The sequence below is a fragment of the Chrysemys picta genome, chromosome 11 (genome assembly GCF_011386835.1).
Source record: "Chrysemys picta bellii isolate R12L10 chromosome 11, ASM1138683v2, whole genome shotgun sequence".
Taxonomy (NCBI): Eukaryota; Metazoa; Chordata; order Testudines; family Emydidae; genus Chrysemys; species Chrysemys picta.
The window spans coordinates 13,179,901-13,200,231 of record NC_088801.1 but is presented as its reverse complement, the minus strand read 5'-3'; the positions used below and the strand labels follow the sequence as shown (position 1 = coordinate 13,200,231).

Genomic DNA, 20,331 nt, shown 5'->3' with positions numbered 1-20,331 from the left:
ATATGAAAAGAAATATTACTTGAAGATTAGAAATTGGTGACTGAAAACAAATTCATTCAATATGGGCCCAGAATGAAGTCCATTAAAGTCAATGGGAGTCATTCCCTTGAGTCCAGTGGTCAGTGGATCAGGCCATAAGACTCTATCAAAGTATTTGAAGAGAGAAAGTGGGTGCGGTAATACTTTTTACTGGACCAACTTCTGTTGGTGAGAGAGAGACAAGCTTTCGTGCTTGCACAGAGCTCTTCTTTGAGTACGTTCCCAGACTTGAAGAAGAGCTCTGTGTAAGCTTGAAAGGGTCTCTCTCTCTCTCTCTCTCCAACAGAAGTTAGTCCAATAAAAGATATTACCTCACCCACCATGTGTCTCTAATGTCCTGGGACCAACCCGGCTACAACACTGCATACAACAATGGAAATAATTTGACGGCAGTTTTTGAAGAGGTTAGAGACTTCATGTGACGTTTCAGACTGACAATTTTTAGTAAATAGGAGTTAATATCGGTTTGTTTAACTGTTGGTTTTAATTTGAACTATCATGCCTCTTGCACCCACCTAGCAGTAGTCCATTTTTCAGTGTCGGACTGCCACCAGCCAAATATTGATTCTCATTCGACTGGAACAAAGCATTTAGAGCATTTTTCTGTTTGATTTTAGACTCTGAGAACATTTTCTCTAAAGGGAATGACGAGCAAACTGTTTGGTCAGGAAACTCCTGAGCAAAGAGAAGGCAAGATAAAGGTTCTAGAAGAACAGATCCATGAAGGGGAAGAACAACTGAAATCTAAAAATGTGGAGGGCAGGTAAAGGTGGAATTTTTAATATATCCTTGGTGTTTACGAGCTGTCTATAAAAATTCCTGTCATTTGCAAGTTATGAAATTAATTACAGTACACTCAGCTCCTGATCTGAGAGGATAGCTTATGTAAGAGCTGATCGCTTTCCCAGTTACTGAGACCCATTTAATGGCCGACTCCTTGTTTTATGTTCAGCTGGTAATATATTTAACAGGGGGCTGTAAGCAAACAAGGATTTGAGCTTTGTAGTGGCTATTTGAATGTAAGAACAGGAGGACTTGTGGCACCTTAGAGACTAACAAATTTATTAGAGCATAAGCTTTCGTGGACTACAGCCCACTTCTTCGGATGCATATAGAATGGAACATATATTGAGGAGATATATATACACACATACAGAGAGCATAAACAGGTGGGAGTTGTCTTACCACCTCTGAGAGGCCAATTAATTAAGAGAAAAAAAACTTTTGAAGTGATAATCAAGCTAGCCTAGTACAGACAGACAGTTAGATAACAAGTGTGAGAATACTAACAAGGGGAGACAGATTCAATGTCTGTAATGGCTCAGCCATTCCCAGTCCTTATTTAAACCGGAGTTGATTGTGTCTAGTTTGCATATCAATTCTAGCTCAGCAGTTTCTCGTTGGAGTCTGTTTTTGAAGTTTTTCCTGGACACTACTGTGCTAATAAGCGATGGTCACATAAATACCACCCTATACCGGAAACCTACTGACCGCTACACTTACCTACATGCCTCCAGCTTCCATCCAGGACACACCACACGATCCATTGTCTACAGCCAAGCTCTAAGATATAACCGCATTTGCTCCAATCCCTCGGATAGAGACAAGCACCTACAAGATCTCTATCAAGCATTCTTAAAACTACAATACCCACCTGCTGAAGTGAAAAAACAGATTGACAGAGCCAGACGAGTACCCAGAAGTCACCTCCTACAAGACAGGCCCAACAAAGAAAATAACAGAACACCACTAGCTGTCACCTTCAGCCCCCAACTAAAACCTCTCCAGCGCATCATCAGAGATCTACAACCTATCCTGAAAGATGATCCTTTACTCTCACAGATCTTGGGAGACAGACCTGTCCTCGCTTACAGACAACCCCCCAACCTAAAGCAAATACTCACCAGCAACCACACATCACTGAACAAAACCACTAACCCAGGAACCTATCCTTGTAACAAACCCCGATGTCAACTCTGTCCACATATCTATTCCAGTGACATCATCATAGGACCTAATCACATCAGCCATACCATCAGGGGCTCGTTCACCTGCACATCTACCAATGTGATATATGCCATCATGTGCCAGCAATGCCCCTCTGCCATGTACATTGGCCAAACCGGACAGTCTCTACGCAAAAGAATTAATGGACACAAATCTGACATCAGGAATCAAAATACTCAAAAACCAGTGGGAGAACACTTTAACCTGTCTGGTCATTCAGTGACAGACCTGCGGGTGGCTATATTACAACAGAAAAACTTCAAAAACAGACTCCAACGAGAAACTGCTGAGCTAGAATTGATATGCAAACTAGACACAATCAACTCCGGTTTAAATAAGGACTGGGAATGGCTGAGCCATTACAGACATTGAATCTGTCTCCCCTTGTTAGTATTCTCACACTTGTTATCTAACTGTCTGTCTGTACTAGGCTAGCTTGATTATCACTTCAAAAGTTTTTTTTCTCTTAATTAATTGGCCTCTCAGAGGTGGTAAGACAACTCCCACCTGTTTATGCTCTCTGTATGTGTGTATATATATCTCCTCAATATATGTTCCATTCTATATGCATCCGAAGAAGTGGGCTGTAGTCCACGAAAGCTTATGCTCTAATAAATTTGTTAGTCTCTAAGGTGCCACAAGTCCTCCTGTTCTTCTTTTTGCGGATACAGACTAACACGGCTGCTACTCTGAAACCTTTCATTATTTGAATGTAGAATTCAGATGTAGTTTTAGTTCAGTCTGTAAATATGGCTCCTGACATTAGAGCTAATAATTCCTTAGAAAGTTTTGTATGAAGGATAGTTGACTTCTGTTTGTGATTAAATGTTTTAGCAAGCTACATTTGAATGACTGATTCTTAGTATTCTAACTAGTAGGAGCTCACATTCCAAAACCTACATATTTGTGTCAGAACACATTCATTTTTATTATTATAGGAAAGATGAGTGTGCTATCTGTTAGCTGTAATCCTTACATACCAAAAGATAAGAAACAGACCAGTTCATACACAGTTCAAAACAACAAAATACTCAATAGAAATTAGGACACGGTAAATGGAATTCCTTAATCATCTTGACAGAAGTGCTGGACATCTGCTTTTATAGCTCAGGAAACAGTTTTCAAATGAATACTTGTCTAGTTTGTGCAGTGCGGTACAAACAGTAAGCTATGGGTTATTTTAGAGTATAAACTTGCCCCTGTTTTGGTTAAGTTAGAGCTGGAGGCAAATATTGCAGACAAACAAGAAAAGGGAGTATTCTATTCTGAAATAAAGTTGCTTCAGCTAAGCTTGTGCCCACTTTCTGCGAACATTCAAACAATCGTACATTACTGACTTAAATGCTCGCGACAAGTCAATTTTAAGATGGTCTACAGGATTCTCACAGGAAATGAGATGATCTAAGAGGATGCTGAGGCCCAAAGCCCCTCAACCAGAGCATTGTATTTAGTGAGCCTGGCAAGGATCTGAATATAAATTCATTATGAATTATTCATTTAGTTCTGCGGCCACATAGATTAACTTCAGTCAGATCTATCTGTGAAGGTCTCCAGTTATAAAAAATTATGTGATTCACTATTAAAAATTTCTGAAGAACTGGGTGAATTATTGTGGCACACATTCCAATATTAGAGCAAGTAAAAGTATAAAATGAGGATCCCATCCAAGGTGCAGAGAAATGACTCTGATCAAACTTATAGACTATAAAAGTGTAGCACTTCAGGTATTGACAAAGGCAGAGTCCTTCTCCCAGTAATTTCAGTAGCAGCTGGCTAGGGCCCATAATGTATTAAGTATTTTTTAAAACACTCACATTAACAAAAGTATATTGTTTTCATTTCAGAGAGTTCGTGAAAAGTGCCTGGACAGATATTGAACGCTTCAAAGAGCAAAAGAATCAAGACTTGAAAGAGGCCCTCATAAATTATGCTGTGATGCAGATTAGCATGTGCAAAAAGGTAGGTTTTGCTTCTGACAGATACGACAAATATGTAAATAGTAGTAGGGGACCGGGGCAGATCTGTAACGAATGGGAGAACTACTGTTGTAGAAGGCTGGAAATCAATCGAGTAGGAGCTGCAGTGTAGTCCATCTTGCATGCAAGATGCCATATCCTTGCTGCCTCCTCTCTCTCTTCCTGGCATGCACTGAGGTTAAGAGAGATTCTCCTGTGTTGGTAACAGTATGCATTAAACAGTGTGGATCAAATCCTCAGTCTTTTCCCCATCCTTGTATATGTAAAGTTCCTATTAGTCAGTGGGAGTTTTGCATGACTTAAGTCTACAGGTAATGTATGCAAACATGTCACATTCATTTATTGGTTGCAAGGTTCCTTTGTTTGAATAAGCAAAAATCACTTTTTTTTTAAAGGGAATTCAAGTTTGGACAAACGCAAAAGAGTGCTTCAGCAAGATGTGATTATCCAGAAACTAATTTCTCCTCAACAAAGTGCCAGAGAACAGAAGCACAAGTGCACAATCACGGATACTAAGTTGCTACATGATCTACATATAAATCATGAAATAAATGAGTTGAGTAAATACAGTTTTCTTTATGCTGATTGTAGTTGTGTTAATAAAGGACAAAAAAGAAATGTCCTTAAATTGTTAGTCCCTAACAGTCACTTCTGTGGCATATTTTACATGTAGCAAATAATTGAGAGTAAAGGGGTTAATGAAAGCTGCAGCTGTACATTGAGGCAAAGGCTTTAGGGAAAGTCCAGACTAACCCAAAAAAGTATAGTGTCATACACAACTGAACTGTTCTCTGTGTGTATCTTCTGAACCATCACAGTCCGCATTAGATCATCTCCTGATGCCCACTTTCAGCCCTTGCTGGTTAGGATTTGTAATACTCTAGGGTCGGGGTTTTTTGTTTGTTTTGCTTTTTAATGGTGCACACACAGTTGTGTTCTTGAGGTTTACACCATAAGAAAACAAAAACTGAAATTCATTGTACTGCTTAGGGGTTCGTAGTTACATGTCTGTGCATCTCCATGGAGAAATTTGTTTTTTTTCCAAAATTCAGGTTAAACACAGTCTCAAACTTCTGAGATTTTTTTCATATCCTCTACAGTAGAGGAATTGAACAACAGGTCTATACCATACTCCTCAGTTACTGTTTCCCATTAGAATGTTAATACTGACATTGATCTGTCATCTAATTTTCTACTACTAGTAAAGGAGAGTAATGACCCAACTGAGCAACAGGGCCAAACTCAGACCTGATGTAATCCAGTGCAACTTCAACTCACTTTATGGAAACTGCTTACCCCAGGTGTAAATGTGGGCCTGTTTTCAAAACTGCAGTTATCGTTTAGCTCTGTAGAAATAGTCACCTTTAAAATGAATCTGTGGAACATGAAAATAGCTGGTTTTCTTTTGAATATTTAAGATTTGTGGTGGTCTGCTGGCTTGGCTTGGCTCTTGAAACACCATGTTTCAATATTGCAGATACATACCTGTGAACTGATTTTACAGATACCTACATTAATTTGGTTCTTTACTGTTTTGGCTGTAACATTTTAAATTGCAGCTGAATAAATTTTAATCTGTTAGACTGAGCTATTTGTCTTTATGATACGGTACGTTCAAGAGCCAAGCATTTTTATTTGTTGCTAGCTTTGCAGAATCTGAAATATGAGATGCTGTTTCTAATTATACCAAAAAAAAAAAACCAAAGCAAAGAAACCCCATCGCTATTGTTTCATGGGGCTTTTCTACATGTTTAAAATGTCCCTGGAATTTTGTGGAATTTGCCAGACCTAATGAGTAATCCAAAAGAAGATTTGCTGTAATGTTCACTTGAGTCACATATGTTTAATTATTATATACTACAAATAACACTAATTATCAGATTCTGATTTAATGTATGCAAAAGTCTTTAAAATTTGCTATACAATAGACCTTCTACAATGTATCCATTCATTTTTCAAATACCAGATCCTGTGTTTTGCTGTGGCATTATATGTTAAATCATTAAGAGCTGGTGTAGGCTAAGATCTGAATTATTTAAAAGGTTAAACATCAGTTTATACTTTTAGCTCCTCTACCTTTTCAAGGCACATAATGACAAATCTAGGTCATCCTCTGAAGTGATGTTGAAAAGAAAGAGTCTCTCCTTTTAATACTTACAGAAATACAAAATCATTCCATTTTAAAGAACTGTAGTATTCAGGTCCTATAACAAGTACAGTAAGGACTTGTACATTCCAGAAACCAGGATTTGCGCATCTAGAGTATCCAGTAAACATTCTAGAGTAGTGGTGCCTTAATCCAATACCAGGAGGCACTTGGAGTAAATATTTTTCATGCACTTCGATTTTGTTTGATAGATCTTTCTGGTGCCTCTTTCCCCCCCATATTTCACATGCTGTACAACTTACTAAATGTATTATATGCCTTTTTTTCTTGCTAGTTGTATTAAATTTGAGAAGGGAACAAAACCGTTCTTGTAAGCTTTGTGCCAAATATGCTAAATAAAACTGCTCTTTGATATTTTTGTTGTGTTATTCTTTTGCAAAATACTTTATTTTAGATTTTTCCGGTTTTGAAAACAATTGCTCCATATTTGGGTTCAGATTTTTGCACTGTTTGGGCCTTAAAAGAACATTGCAGAGATTAGGCTCCAAAGTTGGGTTTAATATTTTGGTGGTTTTTTTTAAATCACTAAGTGACTGACTTGCTTTTTATGTAAAGAAGCTAGTGTCTGGCTAAGGTTGAAACTAGATTCCCATTAAAAGTTAATTTTAGACCCCACCCTATCTTTTGATAGAATGAAGCCACGTGAGTTTCATACATACCGTTGCCTTACTCAGGGTAATACTTTTTTTGGAAAGGTTTAATCAAATCTGACAAAACTTGGAAGAGACAAAAGAGTAAAAATTGAAGTGGGGTCAATTTCTGTGACATTTTTCCTACCTTGGCTTAGAAACTCCATATTTGTTGGTCTTGGCAACCACTGGTGGCTTTGCCAAATTTTAGAGGGGACATTCTCTTTTTAACAGCAGTTTCCATGTTGCTAATAAGGTCCACATAACAAATACACTTTAGAATATGCATCCTTTATGAAGTATGCATGGCCATGATGCAGGCTGCATAACCCACAAAATACCTTTTACACCTTAAGAACAATTCTGAAATCCCTGCCCTTGGCTTAATTCTTAATTTGTCCACACTTACAAAATTATTAGCGGAACAGACCAAAATGCTGCTATGACGAAGTGTCTATATAGACCAACGGTTCTCAACCTATTTATCATTGTGAGCCGCGTATGCAGCTCTCTGTGTGTTTATGTGGGCCACATCCACACAATATATATACTACCTGAATGGCCCCGAGGCTGTCACATGGGCTGCAGCTGTGTGCTGATTGGGCTGCAAGCAAGGTCACAGGAAGAGATTCACCAATATAGACTATATGTTCTTGAGTGGTCAGTTTTCATGGGACAATTGCCAACCCCTCTTGAATATTGCTTTTCTAAGGCGGTCTTGGCCACTTACATGTGGCAGGAAGCATTAACCAGTATTGTCGTTGCCATCTCCAGCACCCCATGCCGGAATTTAGGTATTCACCACTATGCCATTCTCTACCACTTTCTGATCCTGAAAGATAGTCATCCCAGATAGAGGCATCTCCATAGTTGTGTATTGATAAGTTCCAGAGATGCGAACCCAAGTTTCCTATTTTTACCTCTTCCAGCTTATCCCTCCTACCTCTTTTTTCGCGTTTTCTCTCTTGCTTTCTCTCTTATTTGTGTGTCCAGCTGATTTGGCCAAGACAGACTTAACCTTGCAATTCTTTGCTAGGACCAGTTTGGCAAGCAAAAGGCAAATTTTGGCACCCTAGTCAGTGATGAAAAATATGCTTCCAGCAGACTAGCCAAAGGAAATTAAGAACAACTTAGCCAAATGTTTTCCAGAGTCCCAGAACTGGTAACTGGGCCATGCACTCTGCCTAAGGTCTTCCAACAACTGAACTGCAATCCAGAAACAAGCTGCATTCTGTCTTTGGCTATTCTATTTTCTTCTCCTTTTCCATGTGCTTGGTTTTGTTACAGATTTTTATTTTTTATTTCATGCCAAAGAGCTCAGACCTACAGTCATGTTTTGGGCTGCAATCCAGACCAAGGAGAGGTTCTCACCACCTGCTCTAGTCTTGAATGCCTTAAATGCTCTGCTGCTATGGCTCATAGCACGATACCAACAGCCAGAAGACAAGAATGCTGTTCCCCAAGTGTCTGTGTAACGTGCAGCAAGCAAATAAAATAAAAATACGCTTTCTAATGACTGACTTAATAAGCTACTGCCTTGGTTCAAGGTAGACTTCTTACCAATCTTTTTTTCTTCCCAGCCATGGCTGATTTTCTCTGTCAGGACCTTCCATAGAATTACAAAGTGCTGGTTTCCCTTGTCTTCCTAGGGAAGATCTTTGCCTAAACTGGGAACTGAATATAGGTGAGAAACCTGAGACTTCAACCCCCTGGTTGAAGGACTCATCTTTCTCAACTTGCAAGATTTCTGGCCCGTTGTGTCTATCCACAAGATGGCTTCTTTCTCCTTCGATCTTACCAAACTCATTGTTTAGTCCCCAGACGCAGGATGACCTCATGCTGTTCTTCCCTTTCTGTGGGTTTCCCATCCCCCTGCTGATTTGTATGTAAATAGGGCTTCCATTCATTGTTTTGATTCCCCAGTGCTACCTTCTCTCCTGCCTGGGAGAAAACCTGTTTCTTCCTGTGTTTAGTCACAGACTTTAAAGCATAATATCTCCTTTAGCTCAAGTAGCAAAGGCTAGTATGTTTGTAGCTGACCCACCAAGTTTCTAGTCTCTGCTCCACAAGGGCACCTTCGTAATGTAGTATTGGGTCCATTGTCTACATTGTAGCTGACTGACAAACTGCTCCATCAACATCATCTTCCGGTGCTGTCAGGTGCATGACATCTATCACGAAAATGGGTTACAATATTTCCTTCTGCTTATAAGTTGTCTGATCAGCTCTGTTTAAAAAAAAATGATTTGCAAGATGTTAAGGCGCTTTTCATGTATGGTTTTCTATAATTTGCATCTTTCTCAATACTTGGGTGAGGTGATTGGGGGTGCATTTCTCCACTGACTCTTTAGCATCACTCAGTTTTATTGCTAACGTCAGAGGAAATAGAGCCCTTGGCTGTCTCCGTATTTGGCCATTTTAAAATTGCACAATATGTCCAAACATCCTTGCCTTGATGAAGTCTCCCTACCATTATGATGTATTTCCTTTGCTAGGAGTCCTTTTTCATGGCTGGGCATGAACAATATCAACTCTATTGCCATTGTGTTTCAATGTCTTGCCTTCCATTTGATAGAATGTGTGTCTCTCTCTCCATTTGATGAAGGATGTTGAAAAACTGAGGTGGGCCAGAAAAGAGAGAGAGAATTATAAAATCTTAATTACTACATGATCAGAAAAATCCCTTGGTGTGCCTCTTCATAGCGGTGGTGCAGTGGTCTGAATCTCATCATCCCTGCATTAGTGATGACCAGAGAGAAGAGAATTCTTCTTAGAAGTGCTGTTTGAGACCAGACCAGAAGGAAGGAAATATTAATTTTATTGGAAGTGCCTAGGAGCCTCCGTCATGGATCCGGTGCTGCACAAACATCACAAAAACACAATACTACCCCCCGAGAACTTACACGCATGAGGTATCGAGCTTCAGTTTGACGTCTTCTCAGGCCGTTGCATCTTTGCCTCTTTCCAATCCATCTCAATCAAAGCCATATATTGTACAACCCTTGTCCCTTAGAGCCAAAGAATACGATCTGGGAAGTCTACCATTATCAAGTGCTTTCCTGATGTTTTCTCTACTCTTTCCAGTTCGGAGCTGTTTTTCTTGGAAAGGCAGATGAAATTAGCAGTGACATCGCTTATGGGGTTGTATTGTATGTTTGCATTCCAGTAGTACCCAAAGATCCCAGTCAAACTGTAAGCAGTGTGCAAATACATAGTGAGAGACAGGCGCTGCTTTACAGAGCTTGCAAGCTAAATACACCAGACCAACAAAAGGGGATGAGAGGCAGAGAGGTAACAAGATGTGCTCACGGTCAAGAGCAGAGGCAGAGCCAGGAATCGAATCTATGACTTCTAAAATATAGGACACGGGTAGGCAACCTATGGCACGCATGCTGTTTTCAGTGGCACTCACACTGCTCGGGTCCTGGCCACCGGTCCGGAGGGCTTTGCATTTTAATTTAATTTTAAATGAAGCTGCTTAAACATTTTAAAAACCTTATTTACTTTACATACAACAATAGTTTAGTTATATATTATAGACTTATAGAAAGAGACCTTCTAAAAACATTAAAATGTATGACTGGCACGCGAAACCTTAAATTAGAGTGAATAAATGAAGACTCAGCACACCACTTCTGAAAGGTTGCCGACCCCTGATATAGGACACTAACTCCTAATTTAGTGGCTTATTCCTTAGACCACCCGGCCTCGCAATAGTGGAAGGAGTGATTGTCATAAATACTTTGGACACAAGTTGGTTTAAACATTCATCATAATTCAAGAGAAAAAGGGTCTGGCCTTGGGCTCCTGGCACAGGATTGGGAGCAGGGATTCCAGTTCTAGCTCTGCCCCTGCCTCCCTGCGTGACTCACCTTCATTAGAAACAAGAGGGATGCCTGCCAGTTGCTGAAGTGACTGATTCCTAAAAACTAAGCTGGGAATGTTCCAAAACTGAGCATACATGGTGAGCCCTGTGTGTCGGTGAGCATGAGGACAGTGCCTAACATACTGGGAGTTGACATCAGAATGCAAACAACAATAGTAGCTGGTTCCAGCTTCATTTACAATTACAGATGTGTTTGAAGCTGATGTGGAGATGAGCACAATGTCTTAAAAAGAATTTTGCTCTACATTGGTAAGATTTGGGGGTGGCAAACAGGGCTTTGGAGTGGAGCGCGGAGCAGCTCCGGAGCAGTGGAGCTGCAGGTTTTTGCCTGGAGCTGGAGCGGAGCTGGAGCACAGCTCCAAAGCCCTGGTGGCAAACTCTAGCAACTCTGATTAAATGAGAAGCAGAACTGTCAGTCTGCAATAGTGCATTTTTTTTTAAACCGAACCTGCTTGAACCTGGGGCGAAGCTGCATCTATCTTGATGGGCTTCATAACTCAGGAGAAAGCCCAGAGCCTGAGCATGCAAACACTCATGAGACTAGTCCCATGGATCCAGCAGGACAACTCGTACGAGTAATGCTAACTCACAGACCAGTTACAGGATTCTCCACATTAATTCAGTGAGCTGCGATGATTAGCTTATTTACTTACAGTAAATGTTTTGACAGACAAATAGGTTTCTTTACATATCCTGGCCCATGATGAAAACAATCAGACTCGCTTTAGAAAACAGCTGCCTATAAATGAATGTCAATAATCTACTATTTAGCATTCTGGTAAAGTTCACTGTGCATAGATGGAATTCATGTAGCAAAAAGAAAAATACAATTTAGCTCGCCCTCTTGTGCCTCTAAGAAGTAATTCAGATTGGGCTAATGTAAACTATACACACCATGGAGACCAATACTGCAGCCATTCACCACTCTCTATAGCAGGAATATAAATATTCAGTTGCTATTCTGATACTGTTCTCTAGAGAGCATATTCAATATTTTAAATATACAGAGGTACTGTATATGACTGTAGTAATGAACTCAAAATATCACTGATTAACTCCATTGACTTCAATGCCGTTAACTACGAGTTAATTATAAGCAGTGTGTTTTAGAATGATTGTACGTAACCAACCAACCTTGGCTCTCAGATGTGTGTGCAGTTCCATTGACACAGTGGGAGTCCCGCATATAGCTCTGAGGACAGAATTTATCCCATAGTTTTTCATCTAGTGCTAATTTCCTTTGGCTAGATTAACAATTGCCTGTGAGATTCATATGTTCTAAGGTCAGAAGGGACCATCATGACCATCTAGTCTGCCCTACTGCATAACACAGGTCATATTCCTATTTGAACTACAACATATATTTTAGAAAGCCATCCAATCTGGATTTAAAAGTTTCCAGTGCTTGAAAATCTGCTATACTCCTTGGTAAACTGATCCAATGACTGTTAAAAATGTGTGCCTCATTTCAAGTCTGAATTTGTCTAGCTTCAGCTTCCAGTCATTAGACCTTTGTCTGCTAGATTGCAGAGCTCTTTCTTATCAAATTCCTATGCCACATGTAGATACTTACAGACTGTGATCAAGTCGCCCCTTTCTTTTTGATAAACTAAACAGGATTGAGCTCCTTCAGTCTCTCATAAGTAAGATTGACCAAAACAGTGGGAAACGTTCTCATGTTATTTTCTGACCCTCCTCAGTTTTTCAACATCCTTCATCAAGTGTGGACACCAAAACTGTACATAGTATTTCAGTAGAGGTCTCACCAGTGCCAAATGCAGGGGTAATATAACTTAGAATATCAGGGTTGGAAGGGACCAAAGTCATCAAATCCAACCCTCTGCTCAAAGGGGGGCCCAATCTCTAGACAGATTTTTACCCCAGTTCCCTAAATGGTCCCCTTAAGGATTGAACTCACAATCCTGGGTTTAGCAGGCCAATGCTCAAACCACTGAGCTAGCCCTCCCCTTCTCAATGCCTGCTTGCTATTCCCCTATTTATGCATCCAAGGATCTCATTAGCTCTTTTGGCCACGGCATCATATTAGGAACTAACATTCAGCATTTTAGCCAGCATGACACCCTAGTCTTTTTCAGAATCACTGTTTCCCAGGATGGAATCTCCCATCCTTTAGTATGGCCTACGTTCGTTGTCCCTAGAACTATGACATTGTTGGCCATATTGCAATGCGTATTGTTTGTTTGCTCACAGTTTACCATGCAATCCAGAGTACTCTATATCAGTGACCTGTCCTCTTCATCGTTTACCATTCCCCAAATCTTTGTGTCATCTGCAAACTTTCAGTGATTATTTTGTTTTCTTCCAGGTCGTCGATAAAATATTAAATAGCATAGGGCCAAGAACCAATCCCTGAGGGACCTCATAAGAAACACTTGCTTGATGATGATTCCCCATTTACAATTACATTTTGAGACCTAGCAGTTAACCAGTTTTTAATCCATTTAATGAGTGCCAGTGCTGATTTGTGTCTCATTCCAGTTTCTTAATCAAAATGCTGTGTGGTACCTAGTCAAATGCCTTATTAAATAGTCCAGGTATATCACATTAACACTATTACCTTTTATCAACCAAACTTGTAATCTCAGCAAAAAAATCAAGTTAGTTTGAGAAGATCTATTTTCCATAAACCCATGTTGATTGGCATTAATTATATTGCCTCCCACCCTTAATTCTTTATTAATCAAGTTCTGTGACATCCACTCCATTATTTTCCTTGGCATCAATGTCAGACTGACAGGCCTATAATTATCTGGATCATCCCATTTAACCTTTTAAAATTCTGGCATAACATTAGGTTTCTTCCAGTCCTCTGGACTTTTCCCACTGTTCCAAGATGTAAATCAACATTTAAAATCCAGAGAGCTAATCAGTCAGCTCTTAACTTGCATTCAGGAGGTGTTTTTTTTTTAATCTGGAGCTGCTAGTTTTAAAATGTCCGTCTTTATTAGCTACTGTTTAATATCCTCCTGTGTTACTGTTGGGATGGAAAGTATTTATCCTCATGATATGAATACATCATCTAGCTTTTACCCAAACACAGAACAGAAATATTTACTAAATACTTCTACCTTTTCTGCAAAATTGACAATTGTACCATTTCCAGCTAGTAATGGACCAATTCCATTGTTAGAATTCCTTTTGTTCTTAGTATATTTAAACTCTTTTTTATTGTCCCTAAATCAGCAGGCCATTGATTTCTCTTTGTGGCCTTTTGCGTCCCTGATCAATTTTCTACAATTCCTAGTTTCTCATTTATATTTATGCTATACACTTCTCCGTTTTTCCATTTATTATATTTTAAAGCTGGTTTTACTTCCCCTCTAAGCCAGATTGTTTTGTGTTTTTGCTTTTCGTTTCAACCTATATAACCTTTCTCAATAGTGGATTTTGGGACATTTTAAGCAAATAATTTTTAGAAGTTCTCAATTATCATTCATGTTTTTCTAGTCAGTTTCTTTCTCCCATGTGATTTTGGCTCATGATCACTTTCAGCTTCATGAAATTAGCCCTTTTAAAGCACCGTGTATATATATCACTGGTTTGGACTCGATTCTGTTTACACACAAAAAATTATCATTTGCCACCTAAGCACCCACTAATTTTTACTTCTGTAATCAATTCCCCTTTCTCTGTGAAGATAAAATCTAATATAGAATTCCCCTGCGTTGGATGAAACAGTTTTTGGGTTAATAAATTGTCATGTATTATAATTAGAAATTCTGAAGAAAATTTAGTAATGTAAGACCTCCAGCATATGTCACTCAGATTGAAGTCCCCCATTAATGATGCAGCTTCTTTTCTATATGTTATAGATAGGTCATAAGGAGCCAGTTGTCCTGTTCCCTGGTGTGATTTGGTGGTCTGTAGCAGACACCAACCCATACCCTAACTTGTGCTTTGTCTCTCAGGACATTGATCCATAAGCATTCAAGTTCATTTGCTTTCTAGTTGTTGATGACTTGCAAACTGGTAATGCCATCTTTGACACACAGTGCCATTCCCCCTCCCCTTTTTGCCACTCAATCTTCCCTAAATAGGTTATAGTCATTGATTTTAGCATTCATTCATGTGAATCTTCCCACCAGGTTTCAGTATACCAAGAAGGTTGAATTTGCACTTATAAATGAACAATTCCAATTCCCTTTGTTACCCAGGCTTCTAGCTTTGGTACATACGGAATTAGAGAATTTCTCTTCACATCCCTTGGTGCCTTAATTCCTTCTGTTCTCAGCATCATGATTTAGTTTTAAATGAGTGCTTATTTGTTCCCCTTTTTTCACCCTCCCCTCTTGTTGTTTGTTTAATGCCTTTCTGACTACACTGGACAGCCAGTCCCCTAGAAGATGGCTCCCCTTCTACTGAGAAGGAGGGCATCCTAATTCTGTCCCCCTCTCCCCATAAGAGGTGGACCAATGTTCCACAAAACCCAAACCCTCTACTTTATACTACTTACTCACCCAGCTGTTCATTTCCAGAATCTTCTGCCTTCTGTCTTCTTTCACTCATGGGATAGGAAAGCTCTGTTAGAAGATCACTTGGACATTCTTTTTCTTCGGGAACATTCAGAGTTCCCTGAAGTCATCTCTATTCTCTGAGGTATCCTGCAAAGCATTGTCATTAGTGCTGACATGCATCTATCAGCAGTGGTTCCTGGCCTATTGACTTCAGAATCCTAACCAATCTTGGAATGACATCCTGTATCTTGTCTCCAGGAAGACAGCACACCATGTTGTCTCTTGCAGAATGTTCTTTCCATTCTTCTTAGTACAGAATCCCCAACAAGGATCATCAGCCTTCCATGGACAGTTGGAGAGCTCTTTGTGCACGTACTTGATTGACTTGTAGGTTGGGCTGAAAAGCCATTAGCAGGCATGTCCCATACAACTCTCCATTCCCTTCATCCAGCTTGATTGTCAGGGATGTTTTCTGCAGTTTCCAGCCTGAGAACAGAACGAGTGGCTACATCTAGCTTTGTGAAGTTCTTCCTAGTCCTCTTCTCTCTAGTAATCAACTTCCACTTTTGCTTACAGCTATGTAGAATGCCACCTGGTCCTCTTGCCTCTAGAGACTATGAACAGCCAAGCTTCCTCTAATTACCACTTTTTCTGGTTCCTTGCTGACCAGTTCCTTTCTGGACTTTGAGATGGTGATGCTTCCTGGATCTGATTCTCCAAAAACACCTCAGCCTTTCTGGTGCTCCACAGTGTCTGTAATTGTCCTTCCAGACCACGTATCTTTTCTTACAGCACAGCCACCAGTTTGCATGTCATACAGAGAAAGTCCCTTCTGGCTTTGGACAGGAAAGAAAACATGGTGTGTCCATTGCAGTCACAACCACTATTTCATTGCTGGCCATAAGAAAGTATGTAACATTCAGTTTAAGGCACAAAGACTGTAACTGATCAACAGTTACCGAATCAACAGATGCATTTGGTTCATGTAAGAGAAAATTGTCACATGGTAGCATTTTAATTCTAAGTCCACTTATCATAGTCTGAACACTGAAGAAAAATCAGCAAAAAATAGCAGAAGCAAGGAAACTGCATTAAACAACATCTGTTCACGCTCTGCCTGCTCTGTTGCTGTTAGTCCCTCAGTTCCATGCACAGCAAAGACACGTTCATGCTAACAAAAAAGTTTGTGGCAAAGATGTATATTCTCCCTTCTGAATGAGTAGGAGTCTCTGAAATTTCTGCTTTTACAAAGCACAAATCTTTATTGAAGCTTCCATGGAGCCCAAGTGGTTCCTCTTATTGCAGAAGCAGTCACGAGCAAAGTGAACTCTCATTATCATCTATCACAGGAGATCATTTTTACCTTTTAATTTGCCTGAGTTGCTTAAATTTTCCTTAGTAGCGCAGAGCAGTCCAGGAAAAAGTCACCTTTTATTTGTTTCCTTTTACCCTACATGCGTGACCCTGAAAATCCTAAACCTGCCAGAGCCAAGTGGACATGCTCAGTATTGCTACAGCTTAAACAGCTGTGACCGACTTGTCCAAGAAGGAATCAGAGCCCATTCAACATGCTGGGCAGAAGTAGAATCTGCTGCTACAGAGGAAATTTCTAATCCACTTGGTCATCCATTAACTCAGTGAGTAAACACCCCAGGCTTAGCCTTCATTCCTCTGTAGAAGCACCCGTCATCAGGAACATTCTCCATAAAGTCCCTTAAAAGTCTAACTATATTAATTTGTAGGAAAATCCTTTCCTTCTATCTTACATATCTCCCAGTCCCTACTATTTCCTTACTGTTCCCTATGTCCCAAATGTCCCCAATTCAGGTAAAGATCATGCTCCAGGATGGAACATTTGTTACCTGATTATTTTCTTTCTGGTAGTCCTATTTTACCACCCTGATCCCCTCCCGCCACCCCAAACAATTCTCTTCATGTATAAAGTCCAGCTTGGATCATCTCCACAGGGTCCATATGGGGAGTGAATATGATTTAACAGGTGTTATGGCCACATCTTAATAAGAATTTAGTGTTTCAAAACAGTGCTGGAACTATTCATCCAGAATGAGGGCAGAAGGGGTGTGTGTGACCAAACTCCAACGCCTCCTAAGTGCATCTGAGATGCTTTCAGTATTTACAGGAAGAGAGGTGCAATCCAAATATCCTGGACTGAGGGTGAGGTCAATCCTAAAAGGCAGTCCTCAGAGTAACACATTTTTTCACTGACCTGAAAACAAAATGGAAGTCAATGCAGACCACAGTACAGTGAATCCATACCCAAATTCTCTGGGCATTCTAGTTATAGCAATCCTACCTCTGTGTCATCTGAGTAATTGAAAGCATTATGGGTGCTTTCTCTGCAGATGTTGATCCTGCCTTGTTCTATCTTCTCTACTAATATACTTGTAGTGTAAGTGAGGAGCAAAAGCTACATTAATCTGCACTTTTTTTGGAAAAACATGTTGCATATGGAACTTCCATTAAAGTCTTGGGAACTGCTTCTGCATATTACTCCTGAGGGAATTCTGTGCCAAAAAATTAAAAATTCTGCACCAAAAAATAAAAATTCTGCACACAATATTTTAAACTTCTGCAAATTTTATTTGTCAATAAATAAATGTGGAGGCTCCAGCACGGCAGTGCGGAGCACAAGCCACTGGCTGCACAGAGGTGGGAGATCACCTTGCAGCCCCCGTCCCTCCCCCCAGGACACAGACTGACCCTGACACAGCACAAGGGCCAGGCCTGCCCCAGAAACACCCCAGGGCCCTGCCCCTCCACACCAGGTACAGCAGGTGTGGGGCAGGTAGGTTCAGCCCAGCAGGATCCAAGTGTGGAGGGGCTTAGTGTGTGGGGAATCCAGGTGTGGGGTCAGACAGTTCTGTGTGGAGCAGTCTGTGTGTGGGTAGCTTAGTGGGGGGGGATCTGGAGGCACAGTGGTTCATTGGGGGTTCTGGGTGCAGGGGTAATGGGACTCTGCAGAGGGGTACAGGTGAAGATGGTTGGGGCTCAGCGGGGGGGGTCTGGGTATGAGGGGATGGCACTCGGGGGTCAAGTGTGGGGGGATTCAGCATGGGGGGTTCTGGGTGCTGGGGGAGTGGGTCTTGGGATGGGAGTTCATGGGGGGGCTCAGTGAGGGGTGGTCTCAGTTCAGGGATGGGGTCTGGATGCAGGGAATGAGGCTCCGTGGGGTGGGGGTTTGGGTGCAGGCAGCTCATTGGGGAGGTTCTGGGTGCGGGCAGGTGAGGCTCAACAGTGGGGTCTGGGTACGGGGGGGGTCCAGATGCATGGGTGGTAGATGGAGAGCAGCTCTCCCTATAGTGACCCCTCCCCCTGCAGCTGAGGCGTGATGGGACAGGAAGTGGGGAGGGGACAGAGCTTCCCACAGCCAGGGAAAGTTTCTGGTGGTGCGTCTGACCTGACCACGGCTGCTCCTTGCAGGGGAAGAGGAAGTCCCTTCCTTCCCCGTCCCCAGTACAGCCAGGACTAGCAGCTGGGCCCGGTGCAGGGTAAAAGCCACTAGCCAGGGCATTCCCAGCTCCACCCCCGGCTGTGATTTACCTCTCTGCCAACTGCTCTGGGTGCCTGAAACAATGCACCTGCTCTGCTGGGGAGGGGCGCATGACCATTCTTGTGGCTTCCCTTTGCTTCCCTGTCAGAAAGTGATTTTTCTGCAGGGAAGCAAAGAAATCTTCGGGGATATGAATTCTGCACACGTGCAGTGTTGCAGAATTCCTCCAGGAGTAGCATATGCAAGGGCACAACTTGCTTTTAAATGCCTTGTTGAATAATGCACAGAAATAGGTTAAAGAAATATTTGGGGCTTCCCTGTGTTTTAATTTAACATTTATGCAGGAAAGGAAAAGGAAATCAACATATGTGACGCGCTTTTGCACTGTATATGTTGCTACATCCACCAGTTAATGGTTAATTTGTAAGGAGAATTGTTCCCTGGCAGTTCAGAACGGAGTGCAGACTGTGCCACTCCACTGATTTTCAATTTTCCGGGATGACTTGCGTCTATAAACAAAATCTCTGACTTCTCGATTGGAAATGGGTAGGCATGTAGGTGAGTGACCCACGAACATCCACAGCTGGATGCAACATGAGGCCTTGATCCTTCAAACCCTTTTTTACCCTAATAATCCGACTGACTTCTAGGGTAGTACAAGTTTGCCAAATCAGGCCTGTAGGGTAGTTTTCATGAAACAATCAAAGGGAAGAGTGGGTCAGGCCTCCCCTTCCCACCAGGAACATAAACGACAGCTGCACTTCAATCAGTTTGGGATTCTGAAATAAAGGAAAACAGAAATGTTAGCAATGCACCAACCTGCATCTACCTCAGTAAGCTTTGTAACCCACGGGCTAGAGCATCCCCGCCCACAGAAATGCCTGGCAGAGGAAAACGTGTGAGGAATCCCATGTGTGCATCTTCCTGCAAGTCACTTAGTTAAGGGATGAGAGTTTGCCCCACCCCTGGAATGACCCGCAGAACTGGAAGATCCCAGGCAGCCACAGTAAAGCAGGAACAGATTCGTGAAGACCTTTGCTTTCAAGGAACTGTAGGGCCATATGCGCTGGTGCTGCCCCTTCTCTGAATTGCTGGCAGAATGGCTCTGTGCTACCAGGACCCTCTCTGGTTGCACATGCCGCCCCCACCAGATTTCTGTGCATGCTGAGCTGCCCTTACAGGGCTTGCTCTGCTCAGCCTGCTGGGAGGAAGGGGGGCTTTGTCCTTCTCCCTCTGTGCCTCCCCCCCCCCCGGCACGTTTCCAGCTCACTTAGCGCCCCCCCCCCCCCCGACAGCCGGGCCAGATGGAGCCACTCCTCCTGCTGCGCGAGGGTGGCCTAGGGTGACCAGCTGTCCCGATTTTATAGGGACAGTCCCAATTTTGGGGTCTTTTTCTTATATAAGCTCCTATTATCCCCCACCCCAATTTTTCAAACTTGCTGTCTGGTCACCCTAGGGTGGCCGCTCTGGGTGGCTACCTCAGTGCAGTGTGGTAGCTGTTTGCGAGAGCCTGGCTGGAGAAGCGGAGGCAGCTTGCCCCCTCTGCTCCCCACCAGGCCCAGCTGCCGGGGAGAGGGGCCGAACGAACTGGAGCCTCCCCCGGTACCTTTCCGACTCATTTGGCCCCTTGGTGTAGGGTTG

The 20,331-nt window shown here is 41.8% G+C and overlaps 1 protein-coding gene across 1 annotated transcript in view; it reads left to right on the top strand.

The window, feature by feature from the left end:
- SNX4 (sorting nexin 4) overlaps nucleotides 1–6,541 on the top strand; it is a 58,421-nt gene extending 51,880 nt beyond the window's left edge. Inside the window, exons 12-14 of the mRNA XM_005279832.4 lie at nucleotides 657–802; nucleotides 3,891–4,005; nucleotides 4,418–6,541. Of these exons, the coding sequence (XP_005279889.2) occupies nucleotides 657–802; nucleotides 3,891–4,005; nucleotides 4,418–4,465 (309 nt within the window). The 3' untranslated portion in view covers nucleotides 4,466–6,541. The remainder of the gene's footprint in view (nucleotides 1–656; nucleotides 803–3,890; nucleotides 4,006–4,417) is intronic.
- Nucleotides 6,542–20,331: the final 13,790 nt, after the last annotated feature.